Here is a 22,448-nt window from a genome sequence, read left to right on the forward strand (position 1 = left end):
TTAAAAATTGGCTAAGTGGCAGTAAAAGGGTCCTTTTGATTGGTTCCATGAGTATTTGCACTAATCCCAACACTATGGTGTGCTTTCATCATTGTCCCATAAGTAAACAAAAAAACCTGTTAATGATAGTAATTGCTAGCAGAACAGTAAATGATAATGGAACTCTCACAACTTGCTCTGTAGGCACATTCAAACACACTGCGTCTTTAATACAGCCAAAGGCTAAGTTGTATGCCAGAGAACAGGGAATGCAAGCTATGCTTTATGAAAGAGGGCCTGTATCGTGAAAAGCAGCACTTCTGAGAAGTCTGTAGTGGACAAGCAACTGTGCACCAGCTTTCAGTACAATGTCAAGGAGCGATGGCACTGAGGCTTGTGTCTTGGCATGTACAAAAATGGAAATGGGAGAGGGGAGACTTTTGCCTTGGTGAACGGTTTTGGTGCAGCTGATACTTAAAATAACATTCATAATTCAGTGCTAGTACTTTTAAGGGGAAAATGTTGAATATAGAAGATGGTGTTAAACAGGGCAGCAAAAATTATTTGAGGTCTGAAGAAAATGCCCTACAGTGCAACTTACTTTGCTTATGGAATTAATATTAAGGGGTGACTTGACTGTTACACAAGATACTGATTTGGGAGGGATGATTGAGATAGCTGATGGTTGTGCTGCCATCCAGAAGGATCTTGACAGGCTGGAGAAATGGGTTGTCAGGAACTTCATTAAGTTCAGCAAAGGGAAGTGCAAAGTTTTGCCTCTGGGTAGGGGTAATTCCAGGCATGGGGATGGGCTGGGAAAACCTGATGGAAAGCAGCTCTGAAGAAAACACAAGGCCTTGGGGTTCTGATGGACCAGCAATGCACCCTTATGGCAAAGGCAACTGATGACCTCCTGGGCTGCATTAGGCATTGCATTACCAGCAGGTTTGAGGAAGATGATCTTTCCCCTCTGCTCAGCCTTGGTGAGACACATCTGACATGGTGGGTCCAGTTCTGGGCTCCCCAGTACAAGGGAGACATAGACTGGAGCAGGTCCAGTGAAGGGCTACGAAGGTGGTTAAGGTCTCAGCATCTGACACACAAGGAAAAGCTGAGAGACCTGGGACTGTTGAGCCTGGAGGAGAGACGGTATATAAACACCTGATAGGAGATAGTGAAGAAGATGGATTCAGGCTTTTCTCAGTGGTGGCCAATGACAGGACAAATTGAAATGCAAGAAATTCCATTCCACTGTAAAGATTTTACAGTGAGGATGATCAAATGCTGGAGGTTTTTAGGTTGTGGAGTCTCCTTCATTGGAGATATTAAAAACCCAACTGGACACAGCCCTATGCATTCTGCTCTAGTTGCCCCTGGTTTGAGCACTGGGGGTGGTCTAGATGATCTCCAGAGGTACTTTCCCACTTTAGCCACTGTGAGGTGATTCTGATGTTGAAGGACTTCTTAAACAGTTGAACTTGAGCACATTGAGAACTTAGTACTGAAAGCTGAAACAATGTAAACTCCAACTGGAAATTAGAATTTTGAAGGGAAAACAATCATGAGTTAATACCTGCAGGTTTTGACAGAGTGAATGTTTTGCTCTCTAATTTCTCTGCAGGTATGCTCCATAACTTTGTCTTTGAACAGCCTTGAGGTCAGCTTTTTGGTGGGAGCAACTGTGTGTGTGGTTCTTCCTGATAGGTGCTTGCTCACTTAACTTTCTCATGAGATTCTAAAATTGCATGGCAATCTCTTCCTATCCTTGTCTACAAGATAGCTTAAAGTTACTAACAGTATAGCAACTAGGGGATATCTTCTGGTCTGTGATAGGTAGGAGGTCATATTAGAAAGTCAAATTCTTTGATCAAAGGGTGGGTTAGAGAGAATATGCAAATTCATTTAATTTTAAAATTTGAGACTTCAAGGTAGTTTAAGTTTTTCTGGAGAAGTCATCTCAAGGTATTTAGTGTAGGGAGTACATAGTAAAGAAGACAAAGTGGAATGGACAGATTGTGTCTGGTGTGGGTCAGTTTTGTTAGAGTCAAGTCCTTGCTTGACTCTGACCTGAGATGTTCTGCTTTACCAGAGCCAATAATACACTTCATAATCTGAGAAGGAACAGCAACTCCTGTTCCCCTGAAAATTTATTCCTTGTGATGACACATCTGGTTTGGATGTTGTCTTGTGAATTGGGCTGTCACATCAGCATTTTAGATTGTCCTATCCATGGCATGGCAGAATTTAACCAGATACGAAAAAGAAAATTTAGTCTACCAGCACTCATTCACTTTTCTTATGAACTGTTGTCGTCTTGTCTTGGTTTTATTCCCTCTCTGTCACTGGGAATAAGTAAAACTTGCTATTTGAACCAAACAATTTGTCTTCATTTTGCCAGCACTCCCAGGTTGTTCTGCTCCTTGGTGTGGCTGATAGAGTGATAAAATGCTGCCGAGGTAGGATGTGCATCATAGTGAAAGCTCGGTGGATTAACTGTTCTTTGTGACATGACATAGAATTTAAAACATTAAAAAACCTGCTATCTTTGTGCTTTCAACCACGTAAGATGTATGCTGCTAAACTGACTGGTGCAATAAGAGCATATGCAACAGCTGCCTACCTTGACGTGGGGAGGGAAGAAACAATCTATTTCTAGAGTTTAGCAACCTAGGCTAGGTGAAAATCAAGTTCAGTTTGTAGTCAAAGAAATGTGCTGTGAACAAACCTTCTGATGGCAATACTGGCTCCTGATCCAGGATAAAGGAGATGGTCAGCCACAGCTGGGATTTCTAAGTCCCTGTTGTTTGTGATTCTTTCTATTGCTCTCTTCTTACATGCTTTTGCCTATTTCTGTGACTTTCTGCTGATTTGGACCCTCCTTTCCGACTGCTTCTAGGAATAGTTGCTTTTGGATATGTAAACTGTTTCCTGTTTCTTGGGCACTTGTTATTTATTTCTGTTACTCTGAGGCTTGCTATGTGGAGGAGGTTATTGTATTAACTTCTTCAAGGTTACTTGAGGATTTTTTTTTTAATGTGATACTAGTAATTTCATTTTCAAAACTGTACCTAATTAACTTGCAAGTGACAAATTGATCTCTTTGTGCAAAGTCAGCATTATAGTTACTTGTAGGTGCAGAAATAACTTCTCAGGGTTACTCTGTTTGGACAATGTTGGGACTTACTTAAAGTGAACTAAAACCCCCACAGTTTACATAATGTACAGAACTATCCTGTATTAAATGAAATACTTAGGAACGATGCTATTTGTCATCGTCTGACTCTATAAGTGTAAATCATTGCCGATCATCTGGGTCTGGTTGTCTCCTGAACTTTTTTTTGTCAACTTTCACAATGTCCTTTGGAATCTATATAGTATTTCCATTTCCCTAAATGGAATCAAAGTACATTTATTACTTTTGGGGAATCCAGTTGCATGTTTTTATACTTGTATGGAACTCGGTTAAGGAAGTACTTCCCCTAACTAATTACATGAGTTGAACAAGTAGTTAGATGTAAAAACCATCTTGCCTCAGGCAGAGAATTAAAAATAAGGAGTCAAGATTGGTGTCAACTTTTTTTAAGAAAGGATTCTCCTCCTTTGGGGGCAAGAATACCCAATGCTAATGCTCATGTGCACCTGAGTATTTAAAAATTACTCCCTTCTAGTTTGTAGCTCTCTGCTATAGTTTCTGAGGTGTTTGCATGTGAATCCTCTTTGTCATCAATTTTTGAAAGAATGTACAAGTTAATTGGTTCCTGGTGAATCACCTGTCAGTAAGTAAAGTGATGCAGTCCCTTGGCAGTGCACTGGTACAACTTGGTACAGGTATTCTGCATGGAGTGCAGGAAGGTTTGGGGTGCCAGGGTGGGAAATCTTGAACCACAGACCTGTACAGACAAGAAAACTTGCACTGCAGAAACTTCATTGGTGTAATTTCACAGATTCCATCCTTGTAGGTGTACTGTATCCAAGGAAAACTAAGCTCGCGATGCAGTGGCTTAGGCTGGCAATTTAGTGAGCAAACTGTGATGCAAGCCCAATCTTGCATTGCTTCAGTACACCTACACTGAGATAGCACTGGTGTGGCTTTGTGAGTGCTCCTCCTTCTCCTCCCTTTTGACTTTGTAAGTATCAAGTCTTATTAATTATATCTTTCTAGAGAGTTTTATAACTCTGTTCTATATGTTTTCTAAGTAAGGAGTAACTCTCCTCCTGATTCCTATGTCAGTGTATATATACCCAGTATACTACTACTGTAGTTTTAACCTGTGTATCTCATGCTTCATGGCATTTACTGGAATTTCCTCCAAGGAAGTTAATTCTATCCTATTCTCCAGCTCCCTTAATGTCCTTCCTTTCCCCTCCCAGCGCTTATTTGTTTAGTAGACAATTTGGCAGGCAACTGACAGTGTTTGAAATTTTTTTCTTTTTTAAGTAGCTGTGCTAATTTCTATACATAGAGTGGAAGCCACTCAGTGGAACTAATCCAATCACAATCTTATTTTGAAGTTAATGACTTTTAAAAGAGTACTTTTTAAAAAAGGCCTTAAATAAAAAAGACAAAATAATCTGTAGAATATATTTTGAGACTGACTGCTTTATGGCAATTTTTCTTTGGGATCAACCTTAAAATGATATGCAAGTTTTATTTCCCTTGGTCCAGTTCAGTTTTAGCCTTACTGATCAGGAGGCTGAAAGTCTCCTGAAGGGCTGAAACACTGCAAGCAGCTCTGCAGCCACATGAAGAAGTGGTGCCCTATCACACACTGTGTGATATCACTTTCTTGCTTGGCTTTGATCTTGATGGGTGATGTTAAAATTGGACCCGTGTCATCATAGTTGTTACCTATAGATGCGATACAGAGAAGTCTCTTATGCAGCTGGCCTGTCATAACTGCCTGCTCCCTGTGGCGCCCCCCCCCCATCAGTTTGAAGGTTCAGCGTCAGGCCTGTTTTATTATGACAGTCTTGTTTTCTTCAAAGGATGTCTGTGGTGAGAAATTACTGATGTGAACTGCAACTGAAAAGCCCTGAGCTGTGCTCTGGAGGCAGCAGCTTTGCTGAAGCAGTATCTTTGGGAATGGGGGTGGGCAAATAGCTGTCAGTTTTGACATCAGTTTGTAGGACCAGGCTGGGCTAGACTTGCCACCATGGCCCTGGCCATGCTTCCCAGGGAATGGGAGGGAAGCTGTCTTGCTGCACCCAGCTGCCACAAAAACCTGCAGCCAGGATTCTGCCCCTGCTCAGATGCTGGTTGGTCTGTCTGTGCTTCTGCGTGTGAGGCTTGACTCTTTGTCAGTACGTCTTCGGAAATTTTTGTCTCCAGAGCTCCCACCTTAACCAGGCAGGTGCAGCTCAGCCTCCAGCAGCCCTTTGGATGAGGGAGAAGCTGTTGCGTGGAGCCGTTTTCAGGACTGCCTGGAGACACGTGTGCTTCTCACCTTGGGCAGTTTAGCAGTTGAGTTGAAAACTGGGTGCAGTTTCCTGAGAATAACTTTTCATATTTCAACATGAAGTGGTAACTGGAGCCTTCAAGCGTAGTACAGTGCAAAGCCATTACTTCCAGTAAGAAGTAATTGTTTCATATTTGGTGGAAAAAATTGCAATAGAAAGATCTTAGATGATTCATTTCCTATGCAGCATAGGTGTAATTCCGTTGGTTTGAGGCCTGAAACTTGGCTTATGCTTTGGTTGATTTCTTGCACAACTGTTGTAATGTCCTTCCCTTTCTAGTGCAAAGAAAATACGAACTACTGCATCAGTGTAGGAGAACAAGATAAGCTGCACATTTTAGCAGTGGCTACTATACTGAGCTCAAGCCTGATGGGGCGTAGGGTGATCCCATGGTATCCGGGTAGACCGATGAGCAGAAAATGGGTTGCCTGCTTGCCTCAGTGCCTCAGTTGCATTGATGGTGGTCACTCTGAGATACTCTGACCTTCTGGCAGGTCAGCTCTCTACAGGATATCAGGATGAAAATCAACGGGAATTAGTATTTTTAGATTATAATCCTCCTTCAGAAAAAATGACCTGCCATAGGTCTAGGAAGAAACCACCATTTTTCATTGCTATGTTTTGCTACTGTCTTGGTTTGGTTCAGATCATTGTGTGTCATTTAAAAGTGGTTGAAAATGTTCTGTTCATACAGAACTGAGATAAGTGTGAACCACCACAGTGGGGTGAGGCGCAGGGCATCAATGCAGAGCGCCTCTCATGGGAGCGAGCTATCCGCACTATAACTGTTGAGCATACCTGAAAGCTAATGTATTCCTTTCAGTGGGTGTTAAAAATGGCTTTGTATGATGTTCTGCAGTAATGACTGGGAGGCAGTCACGCTTGCCTTGCTTCTTTCTGCGTATTCATCTGAGAAGGGAAAGCCATCGTTGGGTTCTTCTGGCTTGGATCCTACTTTAAAACAAGAATCTGCCACTGAAAATTGGACACCCACATTTTAACTTTTTTGAGCTAAATATAAGTCTTACCATTTGATATTTAAGTGCTTACAGTTCATGGCTTCCTTGACATTCCTGATACTTCTGAGGGAAATAGGATGGTTTAGTTAGCCTTGAAAGAAACTTCACCAGAGTAACACTATCAGCTCTTGGGGTCAAATGCCTAATGAGGAGGGGCTGCAGATGATCAGAACATAGTTTAATTTGATAGCTGTGAGGTGCCTCTTAATGAATTGTAAACCTGATTAAGACATACAAAAGGGATTTTCTTTTAATATTTTTCTACAATAAAAACAAGCAATTTGACTGTAGCTGAATGAGTAATTTCAATATAGGAGCTAGAGAAGAATTTCCCTTAGTCAAAACTATAATAAGCTGATACTTGATAAGCTGAAAAATAAAACGATAGTTTAGGAAACACAAATTGGCATAGTGGAAAGGATTCCCCCCCCCCCCCCCCCCCCCCCCCTCTTTATAATACAGCTGCCATTTTCTAAGAAGAAAGTTTGGGGCTTTTGTGTTGTAGTAGGTTGATCGGGAGGATTCTTTAAGCTGTATTTTCATTTGCTTTAAAATGCTTCTTTAAATGTTACTTTAAATACCAGCTGCTTATCACTTAATAATCCTGACTAATAAGTAGCGATATTTCAGACTCCTGTTCTTCTTTGTGTTGATTTTTCAATATATTCAAGGTGCTATTTTTGTGTATCTTTTTGTATACTTTTACCTTGGTCTCATGAATGGGCTATGTGTAAAACTTCATCCTGAGGTCATGTTTTCATTAAAGTGCCATTCCTGGTCTTGTTCCTCTGTATAGGGTAGTATGGGAATGCATACTTTTGACAGAGAAGTAATATTTTTGGAAAGAGTTGAGAGGACTTTTAGAACTCCCCTTTTAAGGAAATACTCAGTTTATTGTCTTTCATGTGCAAGTAGTTTAATTCCCAACTATTTATTTATCTTCCTATTCTTTTCTTAAACCCCCTTTTAATGGTTTTATACTGTCAGAATTAACTACTGAAACCATGGTTTCAGTACAAATCATTGGTTTCTGCATGTAGGCCACTTTCCTTTTCTTCATGGAAAACTGAAATCCCTCTCCCTTCCAGGAGTTTGAACTGCAAATTTGTCTCCTCATTGCTCAACAGAAATAGGTATGAAATGAGGAGTCAACTCTAGGAGTCCGAAGGCAGGAACTCTGATAGTCCTCTTGTATCTTTTTGTTGACCTTAGGTGTTTATTTGCTTGTGAGCTGATCAGCAAAACTCAGCCCCATTCTTGCTGGGAGCTCCTCTGCTTTTCTCTCTGCATCTCTCCCAAATCATTTTTAGGTCTCTTGGTGTTAGCTGTAGTGTTTGCTGTGCCCTCAGCTGGGTGCAGCCCTCTGGCAATCACTCAGGACTCTCCACATACCAGAGTTTGTTCATTTGAGCATGTTCAAAATGCAGAGTCTGTGTCATTTCGTTCAGTGGAGAAATTTCCCTAGTGTATGAATATTTCTGTGCATTCAGCCCTTCAGCCCAAGGTGGTTTTGTTTTTTGTTTTTTTTTTCTATGCTTCTTTTGTATTTCTTCTTCATCAAACTCCAGCTTAATTTACCTTTTCATGTGAGATGTTTGCTTTCTTCTCTGCAGCTCCTGACCTCTGGAACAGCTTTGTAGAGTTCATGTCTCAGAATCTCAGCTTTTAAATTGTATTTTTAAGTGACTGTTTAATTTTGAAAATGTGGAAGAAAGCCTGTGGAAAGTGAATGGGGATTGGTAAAGCATCTGTGCTATGGCTTCCTCGCTGTGGTCAAAATTTATCTGTGCCCTCTGGATAGGCTTGCATCCCCTCCCCAGTAATATCAGCATTGTGGTGACACACAGAAAAGCTGCCATTTTATCTGCCCCTAGCAATTGTAATATCTTCTAGAGTCTATGCCAGGCTTAGTCATCTGCCCTTGCTTAACTTGCCCAGCTTAGTGCTTGCTGAGAGACACAGCTGAGCACTAAGACGCATTTCTCTGGCTTGCTGCTTAGTTCACCATCAGCTATCACTTAATACACACAATTGCTTCCATGCTATGCCTGGTCATTTCCAATCTTCCTATTTTTCATGCCTGGTCAACCCTAATCTGGAGTTTCTTTCCAGCTCTTCATCCCGGTTTTTTTGAGTGAAGTGAAATTTTATCTTCTGTCACCATCTCAGCAGGCTTTGTCCCAGGTTACTTTCACTCTCATTCTCAGTTAAACTTTTGTCCCTTTGTATTTAAATCAGACTGCTGCGGTTCTAATATACCCTGAATGCCTGTTAGGGGAGCAGGGGACTTAGATGTGTCCTGTCCTAGACAGGACCTCCCAGGAGATGGTATGTGTGTAGCCTTGGGCAGGCCCAAGGGCTATGGCACTTGAAGTATGAAATGGAATTTGGCTCTTGATGCTTGTAATGAAAGCATACTGACTGCACTTTTCCAAATGCTTCTAAGTTTGTGATTTTGAGGGAGTAGAATATGTCCAACTCAGATCATCCTTCTGTCAAATTTTACTTGCCTGCTAAAGCTTACTGGTTGCAGGAATATTTCAGACAAAGGGTTTTCAAAAGATAGCACAGGTAATGTAATTTTTCTTAGGTCTCTCTCTTGCAAACAGTGCAACTGTCTTGTATCCAGTAATAAAGCTGAGACAACTAGCAGGAAAATTTCAATGTGCATAGTTTGGCGAAGTTATGCTCCATGGTTTTATCATTGGAAAGAATTAGAGGATGTTTTACTGCTTCTTCCCTCAAATGTAGAAATATAATCCTTGTAGAAAATGAGGCTCTTGTTTGACATGGTGCAGTCTTCAAAAACTGATGCTGGCTGTCTCCCACCATGGCACTTCCCCCTCTGCTGTCTTGGCAAAGCCCTGTGCTGGCTGTTACCTAATGCTTAGCACTGTTATGCTCTTACAAAGTAACACTCTGACTTTTTTTTTAAATTGGTGCCAGTTTCTTTCCCCAAGAACTGAAGCCACTTGCCCCAAGGGGCATGGGGGATGTCCCAGTGCTCCCGCTCAGCAGTGCTCAGCGTGGACATGTCACCCACAAGGGATATCCAGGCAGAAAATAATTTCTGTTTTGGAGGACTAGGTTTCTGCTGGTTATCAGCCCTTGAGCTCACTCCCTGCGGGGCCTGATGAGGACTCATTGGTCCCGTGCTGCCTGCACTAGGGCAGCAGGCAGAGCACAGGGTTGGAGGGAGGATGAGGGAGAAGAGTGATAGCAGTGACCTGTTAGACCCAGGTAAAGGTGTAGTCAAAACAACCCATTAAGGGGTATGAACTGTAGTTTCCTGTTTACACCTTTTCCATCTGTATTTTTTCCAATTCATTTTTCTAGTCTTCTGTAAGCATATCTGCCTCCAACCTCTTTTTTAAAAGTTAATTGCTGAGATTGAGTATTGTAAAGTAAATTGCATCAGGTCCTGCCTACTTGAAAACACTTAGCTTATCCTAGGAGTTTTCTAAACTATTTTCCTCTAGAGGCAAGTGTTCTTATGAAGACATTCTTGTGGGTTTGCCTCTGATATTAATTGTGGTAGCTATCTTGGTTTCTTTTTTTTTTTTTTAAAAAAAAAGGGATCAAATCTAAAAGGGCATAAATAATACATAGGAGTCAAGGTACCACCTGTTTTTAGTGGTCTGCACTGAACAGTGGATCTGTAGTTGTATCTAAATCAGGAATTGCTCATAGTATTGGCAGAGAAAATTGAGTCAAAACAGTTGATGTCACATTTCTTATGTCTTCACCGAGGGGTTAGGTAGGTGTCTGGTTCAGCTCAATAGGATGCTTTCCTGTTTGTGGCTTTACCTGTCCCATTGCCCCATGTGTTTTGTGATCCTTTCACATTCCCTCTGAGGTATCTGACTTTTGTTTATCACACTCAGGTTTCACATAGGTGGGAAGTTCTTAATCCATATGCTTTCTATCTTTCCCTGTCATTGGGATGCTTTGTGCTGGTGTCCTTTGGCTTGCTGCTTCTTAGCAGGTTGCACATACTTTGTCAGAAGATTCTGCATGCCATGATTGATCAAACAATGCAAGTAAAGACAAATGATACAAATTTGTACAAATAGCACAAATAATGAATATAGTGCTGGAGCAGAAATATATTATGCAAGTCAAGAGTGTTTTTTTTTAAAAGCACTATGAATAATTTTGGAGATGGGAGAGAGAAACTGTGATTCACCTAGGATCTCTAGTGCAAAGAAAAGGCACTAGAAAATCTTTGGTCTGTAAATCAGGGAAGAAGAAATTAAGAGAATATACCACTTCAGTCCTGCATTTTATCAGTTTGTAAAACAGGAAGGGGAAGAGTGCACTTGCTGAGTGACGTGTAACATCTGGCCAGAAATTAAACATTCCCTAGGGTTTGCTCAAATTGCCTTCACCAAGCAATCTTAAACTTCACCAAGCTCTCTTAAACACCCCCAGCATGCATGGAGGGGCTTGTGTGCTGTGCGTGGCTAAAGGATGCTGTTTGTGTTTTCCCACGACCAAATCTGATTATTTGAAGTTTGCAGGAGAAAGTTGTAAGTGTTTAACCAGAAATGCAGGGGCAAAATACTGGTTTTCGTGTCTTGCAAACAAGTTGAGACAAAAAGGTTTGATGTGTAGCCCAAACCAAAGTTTCTCTTCTGATGGAGAGAGCTGCTGCAAATCTCTGGATTTTAAGTCTTTAGCATTTCCCCTCCTTCTCACACCTGGTTTTGAGATTCTCTTTTATCTTTAATTGTATCCCTTTGGCCTAGTCTTCCCACGCCCTGAATTGTTCCCTTTTCACCCCTCCTTCCTTTTCTCTTATAGTTCTCAGGGTGGAAAAACACTTACTTTAAAAAAAGTGTGAAATGTATTTCTCCCTGTGGAATAGCTGTAATCTTAATTTAATCCAATTAAGTTGGCTAAACATATTAGCTGGATGCTTTTGTTAACAGTTGACCTTTTTAGAATCTGTGTCCTTGGATTACAGAGCTGATGTCTCATGGAGAGGAGCAGAGGTGTTTCATGGCATTAGAAGCTGCCACCAACGGGCTGCTGGGAGCCCGGTGCCTGCGTTGGTTAGAAGGATGCAGTTAGTTCAGATTTGTTCTGTGACCAATGAATTAGCGCCTTGCTCCTCCTCACAAAATACAGAGAACAGTGGCTTGGGTGCTCTGTGCACACTGTTACACCTCAGGCTTATGAGTTTCATGTGCTTTAACTCACTGTTTAGTAAGTTTGAGGTTTGCAGACGGAGTCCAGTACAAAGATGTTGGTTAGCTATCCTTAAATAAATGCATATAAATTAATTTATTTAGAGCCTTCTGTTGATCACAGACACCAAGTAAAACATATAAGCTAAATTCACAATATAGAAAGACCTGTCTACAACTCCATAGAGAATGTATCATTTTAACTTGTTTCACTGAGGAGCAGAAAATGATCCAAGCCTTTGGGGCAAATCTGAAGAGCAAGCAAATAAAGTATTCTGAATTATTCTACCTAACTGAATAAACAATGTTATTTGGAAATAGTTATTTGGCTAAATTTCATTAGATGTAAAACTTCTTTTTCTTCTTTTTCTCTGTCTTCCTAGGTAATGTTCTTTCAATTGTTAGGATAACGAGTATCCTCAGATTTGATTTCAGTAACCTGAGTAACATGGCAGGGTATAGAATTGTTTCCAAAGATAGTAGATTGTGTTTCTGTCTAGGAACAAAATTCATATTGGTGGTGGGTTTCATTGCAGTTTGTGTTGCATAGTTTTAAGTTTCATTCATTATTTTTATTACTCAAGATGTACACAGCTTTCCTTTGACCTGAATGCAACATTTAGCTAGTTTTCAGGCATTGTCTTTCCAATACTACTTTTGCTCCATCGTGCTTTTATGTAGGCAGCTTTAATACAAATGTGCTAGTTAATGTGAAATAAATGCAGGGGTTGTGCTTTCAATGAGGACAAAAATTGTTGAGAAGCAGAGGAGAACAGTTGTCCAGTGCTGCTCTTGATATCATGTATTTCATTGATGGAAAGTTTATATTAGTGGAAGTTACTGGTCCTCTCAAAGCCATCCTTTCAAATGGTGAAGGAAGAATGTAACTTGCACTAATACTACCTGTGCACAAACTTAAATGGATATAAGGAATTCTTCAAAAGAAGTGTAGGTTTGTGGGTGCATACGTATGCATGAGAGATTCTTTGGTTTACTTAATTGAGTTGAGAACTTTTCAGTTAAGGGTAGAAGTCTTTCATGGTTATTGAAGAAGGTCCAGACTAGACTTGAAGTAGATCATACAACAGTCACCCAGCTTTTCAAATTTTAAAAAACTGCTGAATTTTCAAATGAAAACTCCATCAATTCTCTTGTGATGACTGTGGGGTATGAACCTGTATTGATACCTTGCTGTGAAAAGTTCACTGCTGTCTACCTTTCCTATAGACCCAATATTATGTTTGATAAAGTGAAATACTCTTCTTAACAAACCATCAATTAAAAAAAACACCCATTTTTTTAACAGGCAAAGCGAAGGTTGGAGCTAGGAGAAAGCGGCCACCAGTATCTTGCTGAAGGATTAAAGACTCCAAAGGGGAAAGGAAGAGCTGCGACAAGAAGTCCAGACAGCCCAAAAAGTAAGGGAACCTGTGACATGCTGTATGGCACAGAGTTTTTAATTTTACTAGCTTGACATCAGAGTGAACCAGTACAACAGGCTGCATTACCTAGCTAAAAGAATGTGTTTATTACTATCCTCACCTGGTTGTACATGCAACATACTCAAACCCACAGCCAGGCAGTGGACAGGTTTTCAGAGTGCATGGGTTGGTGCAGAGCTGCTGAGAGGCTGCAGAGTCTCCTGGCTGCCAGGTCTTTCGCTTTGCTTGCTAGGCAGCTTCTCCGTACAGGTCCTCCTCTTCAGCCAAGGATGCCAAGCTGGGAACACTTAGGAGAGGTGGATGCTAGGAATGAAGGGAATGATGGGATCAAACACACAATTATTAGGCAAGGCTAATAATCAGGCCACCCTCCTCTTTCCCTGCTAAAGTCGCAACAGTTGATTGGCAGAGCTTCTTCCCCCAGGCAGGGATCTGCAAAGAGCAGTAGCTGTGCCTCAGCAGCATTGCACACTAAATGCTTTTTGTGGGCTCTGAGCTGCTTTCTCTCCCTGCAATATGACTATATTATTACTGCTGCTGCTTAGTTGCTGCAAGTATTAATTTTTTGCACATCTGTATTGCCTCAAGCAGTAGGTTTCATGCAACACAACCTGGGGGTTGAAGCCTTGCCATATTGTTTGGGGGATTACAGCAGGAGAATTAGGCTTGCTGAGGGAGGGGAGCAGGGAAAGGGGGAGAACTGGGGCAACAGTGGCAGTGATGGGAGCAAGAGATGTGAATGTATATTTACTTGTCCCACCTCACCAGTCTAAGTGCTTGTTTCTATTTATTGAGGCAGATAAGAAATGTGAAACTAGCTGAAGATACGAACTTAAAATGGACAAGTTAAACCACCACAGTTGTCTTAATTAAACTAAACTTCATTAAGCTAAATGAAGTCCCTTTTAAATTGAAGTGTGTTTTTACGGAAGTTCAATACCATTTGGGGCATAGAATGCAGCTGCAGTGTTGGTAAGGTTGTACAGGGAACTTCTTGGTGCATGACCAGGAGTCCATGCTGTTTTAGGTGGGGGTCAAGTAGCCTTTTGCCCTTATCACTCTGATCCTCTTATTCTTTTCTAAACCCCAAAGGAAAAACAAGCAGAAACCATCCTGCTCTAAATTTACAAGGTCACCTAAGTGATGTGAATATTCCTCCATTTCCCCATGCAGAGAAGCCCTGAACCTACCAAAGAATGAGATACAGTTAGCTGGTTCTCTTTGCAAACAGGCAATGACTTGGTTTTCATTGAAAGCCACTATATTCTTCAGAATATTTCAGAGTAGTCTAACAGTTTGCTTATAGGTAGGATTTCAGTTTTGACTGACTTCTGCAATTAAATGTGGGACCTGAACCTCGAAAACATGAAAATGACCACCAGATCAGCCTAAGATCTGTCCTGCATAATACTTGAAGCCAGTGAAAGGTTGGAGATGTACCAGCCCAACAGACTTCCAGTAGTGGTTGGCTCATTTCCCTTGACGCAAAGGCATTGAACACTTAGATCAGATTAATTTCTAATTCTAAGTATTTAAACTCTTAAAAGCACATCTATTAAGTATATAGATGCTGCATTTGTGCATGAAAACACTGAGTAGTCTAGTAAGATCCAGGCTGTTTGCTGACTTCTAACTTGGAGGAAGTGGACACTCTTGCCCAGTTTGAGCATTGTTTGATTATGGAGAAATCATGGTTATAAATTGTATCTTACATCGGTCTCCTCTAATTCACTTGAGTTTTCTGTAAGATGTGGAGTATGGTGCTGATGGAATCTGTCATTGTGTTCACCCACTGAAGTACACCCAAGTCCTGCTTAATTGCATGTGAAACACTTATCTTACAGTAGGGGAAAATCAAACCCTGATGAAAGCTGGCTATCAGCCTGATGAAGGAGAGTCATAGGGGAATTTTTGGTATTGCTGCCAGGATAAATAGATACTAAAAATACTATTAAGAATTCACATAGTGAAAGCCTAAGTAGAATATTGCTATATGTATCTGTCAGACTAATGGAAATATTTGCATTTTAAAAAAGCATGTATTTGCTCATGTACCTGTGACTTTTGGAAAAGTACATCTTGAAATACAAATAAATACCCAGTGGTAAATTGTGTCTTAATGCAGAGGTTTGAGAGATTTCTTCAGTAAAAATGAAAGAAATATCTGTAATACACATCCTAGAAATTCTGGATGCTGCTTTTGGAACCAAAATGAGAAAAACTGATTTGTCTGGGGTTCGGTTGTTTTTTTTTTTTTATTTCCAAGCTCCAAAATCTCCTTCAGAAAAGACTCGGTATGATACGTCACTTGGCCTTCTTACAAAGAAGTTCATTCAGTTGCTGAGCCAATCTCCTGATGGGGTCTTAGATTTGAACAGAGCGGCAGAGGTCCTCAAGGTGCAAAAAAGGAGGATTTACGATATCACCAATGTACTGGAAGGCATCCATCTCATTAAGAAAAAATCCAAAAACAACATTCAGTGGATGTGAGTATTCATTATCCTTTTTCCATTCCTCCTCACTGATTTCAGAGCAGCAGTATTTTTCTTCTCCCACCTTCCATTCTAACACTTCACTCCAAGCAATCATCCAAAATGCCTTCCATCAGGATAAAGCTTTCTTTTTCTGTTAAGACAGGTTTTGAGTGTAGAAATAGCATTTGTCGGGGAAATTAGAAACCAGTATTTTGTCTGAATACTGATTTAACTCATTTGCTTCTGCAAGAGGAGTAAGTTTTAAAGTACACATCTCTACCTACTGCCTTCCTCAGTCTTTTATAGGATGTGTTTAGAGGGGAGGGGAGCTAGAAGCAAGATTTTGGAAGTGCTTAGAAATATTCAACTTTTCCATCTTGGTAGCAGTTCCAAAATGTGTTGTCATTCAAATTACACTTTGCAGAAAAAGCATCTTCTAATGTTGACTTGCTATGGGCAGGTTTAGGAAGAAGGGGCTAAGAACTTGATCTGCAGTGTAAAACCCCGCCTCTTCCCTTTCCCACAGCATAGGGTCAAGTTTTACAAATGCTGAAAGGGTGTCTGTTGTCTTTACATCCATAGGGGGTGCAGTCTATCAGAGGACGGTGGCATGCTGGCACAGCGTCAGGGCCTTACGAAGGAGGTGACCGAACTGACTCAGGAAGAGAAGAAACTGGATGAGCTAATCCAAAGCTGCACCCTGGACCTCAAGCTGCTAACGGAGGACTCAGAGAATCAGAGATATCCTTTTTCCCAAAACCTCGGAGGTGGTCAGTTTCTTTGCTGTGCCCTGTAATACTCGGAGAATTCCTCTCTATATTATGATACACAGCATCAGAAATTTCAAGAAGTTGGCTAATGGGTGTTAATGTAGTTCTATAAAAAAAGTTACTTAAGCCACTTGCACCTGTAATGCTTCTGGAATGTAAAAAAAAAAAAAAAGTGGCATATACAGGAGCCCATTAACATCTGTGTTCACATAGAGTAGAACCAAGAATCTAGCTGATTGAGTGACAACATCCAACAACCTGGTGCTTTTTCGACTCTTGAGCCTAGAGCAAACCCTGGTTTTATGTGTGCAGAAATTACAAAGGCATGCAAAGACTTCGCAATGGTAACAGAGGTGTGTGTGTACTCTTACTTTTTTTTTTTTTGCTTTGAACTGATGTGTATATAAATTACAGGCATGGGGAGGAAAATAAAGTTGGGAGACAGTCTGAAACTTGCAACAAATTTTCAGATTCCTCTGGTTAGAGAATCTATAATAGAATATCATAGATAAATGTTTTATGGGCTCTCAAAATATTTTAGACTGAATTATTTAATGTAATGGTAATGCTCAATTGCATAAGATTTATATGACAGTTGGTATTTTGGCTGTTAATAGCCCTTGTAATTAACCAATTCTCATTTTCAGTAGATTTCCCACCTGTTAGCAACAGAAGAAAGCATTTTATTAAATGCTGATGTGGAAACATTACTTTATGTAGTTCTTAAAGAGCATCTAATAAAATGGACTTATTCTCTGTTCTGAGGGATAGGAAATAACTACGATAGTGTCAGTAAAAAGTATGTGAAGTATGTAAATATTGTTTTGACTAGCTTTCATACACATTTGAGATGTAAGCAAAGATCACCAAGTGGCACCAAGGGAGTAGAGTCAGTACTGCCTTCAGCTAAGAGCTTGATCCTTGAAGAGATTTAAGCAAGACAAAACTGATCATTATGATTCTGTTTCTCTAGTGCTGATTCTTGCTGATCCCTGCCCTGCCGTTGCTGGCTCCCATGGGGATGTATAAGGAGGGATCAGCATTAGCAGCATGTTGGCCTTATTATACTTTTGGATTTAGGAGAGCGTATTCCCCAAATCCTTTTGTGACACTAAGTTTACTGATTATACTGGTGATTATTGAGGAAGGAATGAAGAAGTGTGAAACCCGGGACTGACTCTGAGTTCATCCCAGTACTGCGTTTCCCTCACTTTACTGAAGTCTGACCTGCTGAATACTCACAGAGATGAGAAGCTTCTTCCTTTGCTTAATTGATGAAGGCACAACTTCTGCTTTTGAAGGCTTTTTTTTTTCTTCATCAAGATTAGATAGCTGCTTCCTTGTTTCCCTTATAAATAGAATCAGAAAGTAATTGATTGCTACCTTGAATGTTTTGGGATATGCCCAGCAAGAGGAGCCTTTAGCTACAGCAATAAAGATTGTTGTTGTTTTATCTGAAAACCATGCAATCTTTTCCTTTGTTCATATAGCAATGCTATTAGCAATAGCCACTGTTGCTGTAATTTGTATTCTGCCTTTGCAAACCTTACTAAACAAGCGTTAAAAGCCTTGATAAAAGCCATTTGTGTGTGAAAGCTGACCTGTTGTTTTACCTCTTGACCTGTTTGGTCCAAGTTAGGTGTGAAATACATTGGTGTTTTGAGCCTAGGCAGTCTGTCTTGCATGTTACTACATGGTAACAGTGTGCAATTACCAAAATTGTTTGCACTTACACCCCCAAAAAGTATAATAATAAATCAGAATTTTTATTTCTGTAGTATCAACATTAGGCTACATACCTCACTAGAAAACTAAAGATCTGGAATCGGTTGCATGTGATTGTGGCTGTTTCATGGGTTTTTTTTGCAACCAAAAGCACTGCGACACCTTGGTTACGTGTGTCTGTGAGGAGCCACCATGAAGTAACCCACTAAAACACTCCTGTTGATTTGGACAAATTCATACTGAACAGCAAAATATTCATATTAATTCAGTGCTTATGCAGAAATTGACCTTCTGCACTGTCAAGTTGTTTAAAGTAAATTAAACAGGTTTTTGAAATCATTTAATATATTTATATATTAATTTATGTTTTATAAATGTTATGCGTTTATACATGTTGTAGAGATGTTTACAAAAAACCCTCAAATGAAAACTGAAATTATGTTTGTTGGTAACTTCAAAGATACATTGTGTATGCACATCTATAACATGCACCTGTAAATTCGTTTACATTTTTTCTGTGACTTCTAGTTCTCTGCATTTTGCTAGCAAGTGTGTAAAAAATTTTGCTTTGCACAGTCTGTGAGTATTTTCAGGTTGTGGAGCTTTAGCTTGGGTAGCTTTATGCGTATAAAGGAGAGGAGAGAGAAGCGCTCAGCATGGAGAATCCCTTTTGTCACTCGGTAGTGGCCCCAGCTGTTATATCTAAGAGAAGTTCTCACAGAGTTTCACTACGATCTCCACCAGTGTAGAAAACAGAAGACTTTGAGCTAAGAGTGAAGTAGCCATGAGAAAATGGAAAAATAAATCAAAGACTTCTGCCTCTTCTAAACAGTCGAATATGTTGTAACCTGGGTTGGAAAATTCCTTAACAGTGATTACATTAGCTTACGTGACATATCAAGATATTCGAAAAATTAGTGGCCTTAAAGACCAAACTGTTATAGTTGTGAAAGCTCCTCCAGAAACAAGACTTGAAGTGCCTGACCCAGTGGAGGTAAGGACAACCGGCTGTTTCTTGCTAGGTTACGTATCGATTTGCTATAGATGGAGCAAGTGTGTTGTGAATCTTACTGTGGTACCTGATGCCCAAGTAGGATTTATTGGCATACAGTCCTATATTCATCTGTTTTACAAACTTTAAAGATGTGGGGGTTTTTTTGTTAGATAGCAAGAGGAAACTTCAAAAATAAGTCTACATAGGGCAATCATTATTTGTTGCTTTTTTTTCTCTCAATTCCAGCTTTCCTTCAGAGTAATCCACACTATTTACAAATACTCTCTTTTGCCCTACTTTATGTAAAGAAGAGCTCTTCCTTGACAGTTGAAATTTCCTGTTTGTAACCACGTAAAATCTTGCTCTTAAGATATTCAGGTCTTTTTAAGTTTATGTAGTTTCAAAGTTCATGGCTAACTCAGTGCCTTAAACAACTTGATGCTTACCGATAGCCTAATTTATTGAGATAGATTTTCATGTAGGATTTTCTGTTCTGAAGTATTACAGTTATCGTGGAAACTTATGTTTTACTCCTAGAATCCATTCTTGCCCTTCATTCTTCCATCATCATTTTTGCTTCATTGACACTGATTTTACTCATCTGTGTAAAACTTTTTATATTCTGCTAGTGTACTTTTTGTTTGCTATCATGAAGTCTGTAGGGCGTAGGGATGTCCTTTCCTATTTTATTATAAGTACTTCTCTTTCTGAAGATGTCTGTGTTCATCTCTTTCCTTCTTCTGTTGTTCTTTTCTATGCAAGCCACAGTCTCTGAGTGCTGACTTTTGTATGAGAGATGTCTGGCTCATTCTTTTTTCCCCTTTTTCCTTTTCCTTATCTCGGGTAGATGTCTAGGGTAATGTAGCTGCTTCCTTTACCTATGTCACAATTGCAGAGAAAAATGCTTCAGGTGGCTTTTCTTTGATGGTATCCTCAGGGAGTAGCTTTACTTTTCTTCATTCCTCTCATGATTTATGAACCACATGGTTCAGTTGCTCCTGGAATTTTATTTCTTGGTAGCAATCGTGTAGTGCTTGACAATTCCCAGTTGTTATGACAGACCCAAGTATGTTGGACAAACAAATAATTTGCACAAGTCACTGCTTTAGAGCTTCAAAAAGTGTACCTAATTTCTTCATTCATGGAACAATTAGAGATAGGGTAACTCCCCAACTGCTCTGTGTTGTGTTCATACCTCTGCATTATTCTTTCATCAATACCAGTGGGTGGGTTCCAGTGAGCCCAGGGCTTCCTGCATTCTCTGTCACTTCTTTTCCTGAGATTAGTCTTCGTGGGCTTAGGCCCATTATGGTTTCCATCCTTTTTATTTTTTTTCTATCTTTGTCCTTAATTTTCTGTTTGAACCTAGGTGCAGGTTTTGGAAGAATAAATCATTTTGCTGCAATGAAGAAGGGATATCTTTTATCAGTATCCATAAATATATACTGTTACTGTTGCTTGCTTTCCTGTTTCTTTCCCTTTGGTGTAATGCTTTGATTTTTTAATTCAGTGAAATCAAGCAGGTAGAGGTGCGCACAATCACTAAAACTAGCACCTAGACCGCCCTTATCCCCTCTACCCAATTTACAATTTAATTTTCAGCTTCAGGCAATAAAGTCCTCTTCCTTTCTCTCATTTGCAGTTACATTTCAGTGGTTTTTTGCGTACCTCAGTCACTCAACAGTACCTTCTCCAATTCTTTCTCTTCCCATCTCCTTTTTTCTAATTACAGCATTGCCCTAAGTAGTCTTAACTGTTTTCTCTGCCCTGGGGAATCCCTGTTCAGTTGTTGTTGTTCTCTGTATTTGTAAACACTGTCTATTATGTTACATAACTGTGAGAACGCAAGTAATATGAGAAATTTTTTATCCAAGGGAACAATAAAATATATTTGAAACAAGTCTGCAAAGAGGTATAGAATGCCTGCGTTCATGCTTTTTAAAACTATTAATGCAATACAGCTGGAGTGGGTTTATTTGTAACCAGAGTAATTTATGATTTTTCCATCATAACACAAAGATCAACTTTGCAGATTTTCTATGTCTATATATGTCACCTTTTTTTATTGCATCAGTGTGCAAAAGTTAAGAAAATAACTTATTGTGACAAATTAAGAGTTCCTGTTATTCAGAACCACCATCAAAATTGCTGCCTTAAGGGGGCAGAAGGACTTATATAAACAAGTTTTGGTGAAGAAAATGGCATCTGTTTTTCTTTTTTTGTTATTTGGAAAAACTTCCATGATAAACAGGTGCACTTACATATAGCTATTTGAGTTCAGTGAAAGTGCTGAAGGTGTGTGGGGGAGTGGGAAAGATGTTTTGGTGTCCTTTTAAAGCAGAAACATTTACACAAATGCATCTGGTAATATTGTTACGAATAATAATAAAACCTCTGACTTCCATCAAAACCCTCCAGGTTATTGTGGTTGTAAGAAATTGTTAGGAGTCCAATCCTTTATGCCTCTGGTTACAATACCACACATAAAATGGTAGGCTTCTGAGATTTGTGCTACATACCGTGGGAAAAGCTTTTATGTTTTCTTCTAGTCTGCAATACATCAGCCAAGCCTTTAACATCTTCCAAAAAATGCATGGGGGATTTCAGGTTCTCTTGATTAATAAAAAATGTGTTCAAATGCTCACATGCTAATAAGAGTTTACTCTGTATTGTCAATATTCTGTTGTGTTCATTGGTATAACACCTTAATGATGTTTGTTTTGTTAGCAGAGTGCATTGATACATTTATCCAGTACTCAAGGACCTATTGAAGTTTATCTGTGCCCAGAGGAAAACGATGCCCTCAGTCCAATGAAAACCTATAGTCAAGATCACAATGGAAACATTTCCAAAACCATTTCCAAAGGTAAAATTGTTTCTTTGTAATACTAATGCCCTTCCTTCACGTTCTTGTTCAAGATTTCATTTTGAACTTTGGTTATCCAGCTCTTACTTTTTGGCTTTATTTTTCTAAGAAGTGAAAAGCTAAGGTATTGATTTTTCTGGCTTATATTTAGTGGGAAATATGTTTTCCTCTGCATCAGTTGTTTAAAATAAGTTTCCTCTTTGCATATCATATGTAAACAAAGCTTATGCAATATTGAAGAAAGAAACAATTTTGTTCCTTTTGTGTTTTCAGATAGAACAGTAGCAGCAAAGATTGGCCTCAACACAAGAGGCAGAAATTTCTGTGTATGGGTATATGCGGCTACACAGTGTTACCGATGACATGTGTTGCCTAGAAAGTTTTCCCTTTGACTATGAATTCCACTGAAAAATGGACATCTCTCACTATACTTAATTGAATTTTATTTCACACACCACACCACCCCCCAGTAGCTGTTCAAACCTTATAAAATAATATTTTGGTAGAAAAGTTGGTGGTGATAGCAACATGAG

At 39.7% G+C, this 22,448-nt stretch overlaps 1 protein-coding gene across 2 annotated transcripts in view; it reads left to right on the forward strand.

Annotated features, from left to right (window-relative positions):
* Positions 1-22,448, forward strand: part of E2F3 (E2F transcription factor 3) — a 46,881-nt gene that overhangs the window by 17,223 nt on the left and 7,210 nt on the right. Inside the window, exons 2-6 of one of the 2 annotated variants that reach the window (XM_074899747.1) lie at positions 12,951-13,062; positions 15,353-15,572; positions 16,143-16,301; positions 18,935-19,049; positions 21,777-21,915. In XM_074899747.1, coding sequence (XP_074755848.1) covers positions 12,951-13,062; positions 15,353-15,572; positions 16,143-16,301; positions 18,935-19,049; positions 21,777-21,915 — 745 coding nt within the window. The remainder of the gene's footprint in view (positions 1-12,950; positions 13,063-15,352; positions 15,573-16,142; positions 16,302-18,934; positions 19,050-21,776; positions 21,916-22,448) is intronic. The other variant, XM_074899748.1, reaches the window with a different exon arrangement.

This window comes from Athene noctua, chromosome 2 (genome assembly GCF_965140245.1).
Source record: "Athene noctua chromosome 2, bAthNoc1.hap1.1, whole genome shotgun sequence".
NCBI lineage: Eukaryota > Metazoa > Chordata > Aves > Strigiformes > Strigidae > Athene > Athene noctua.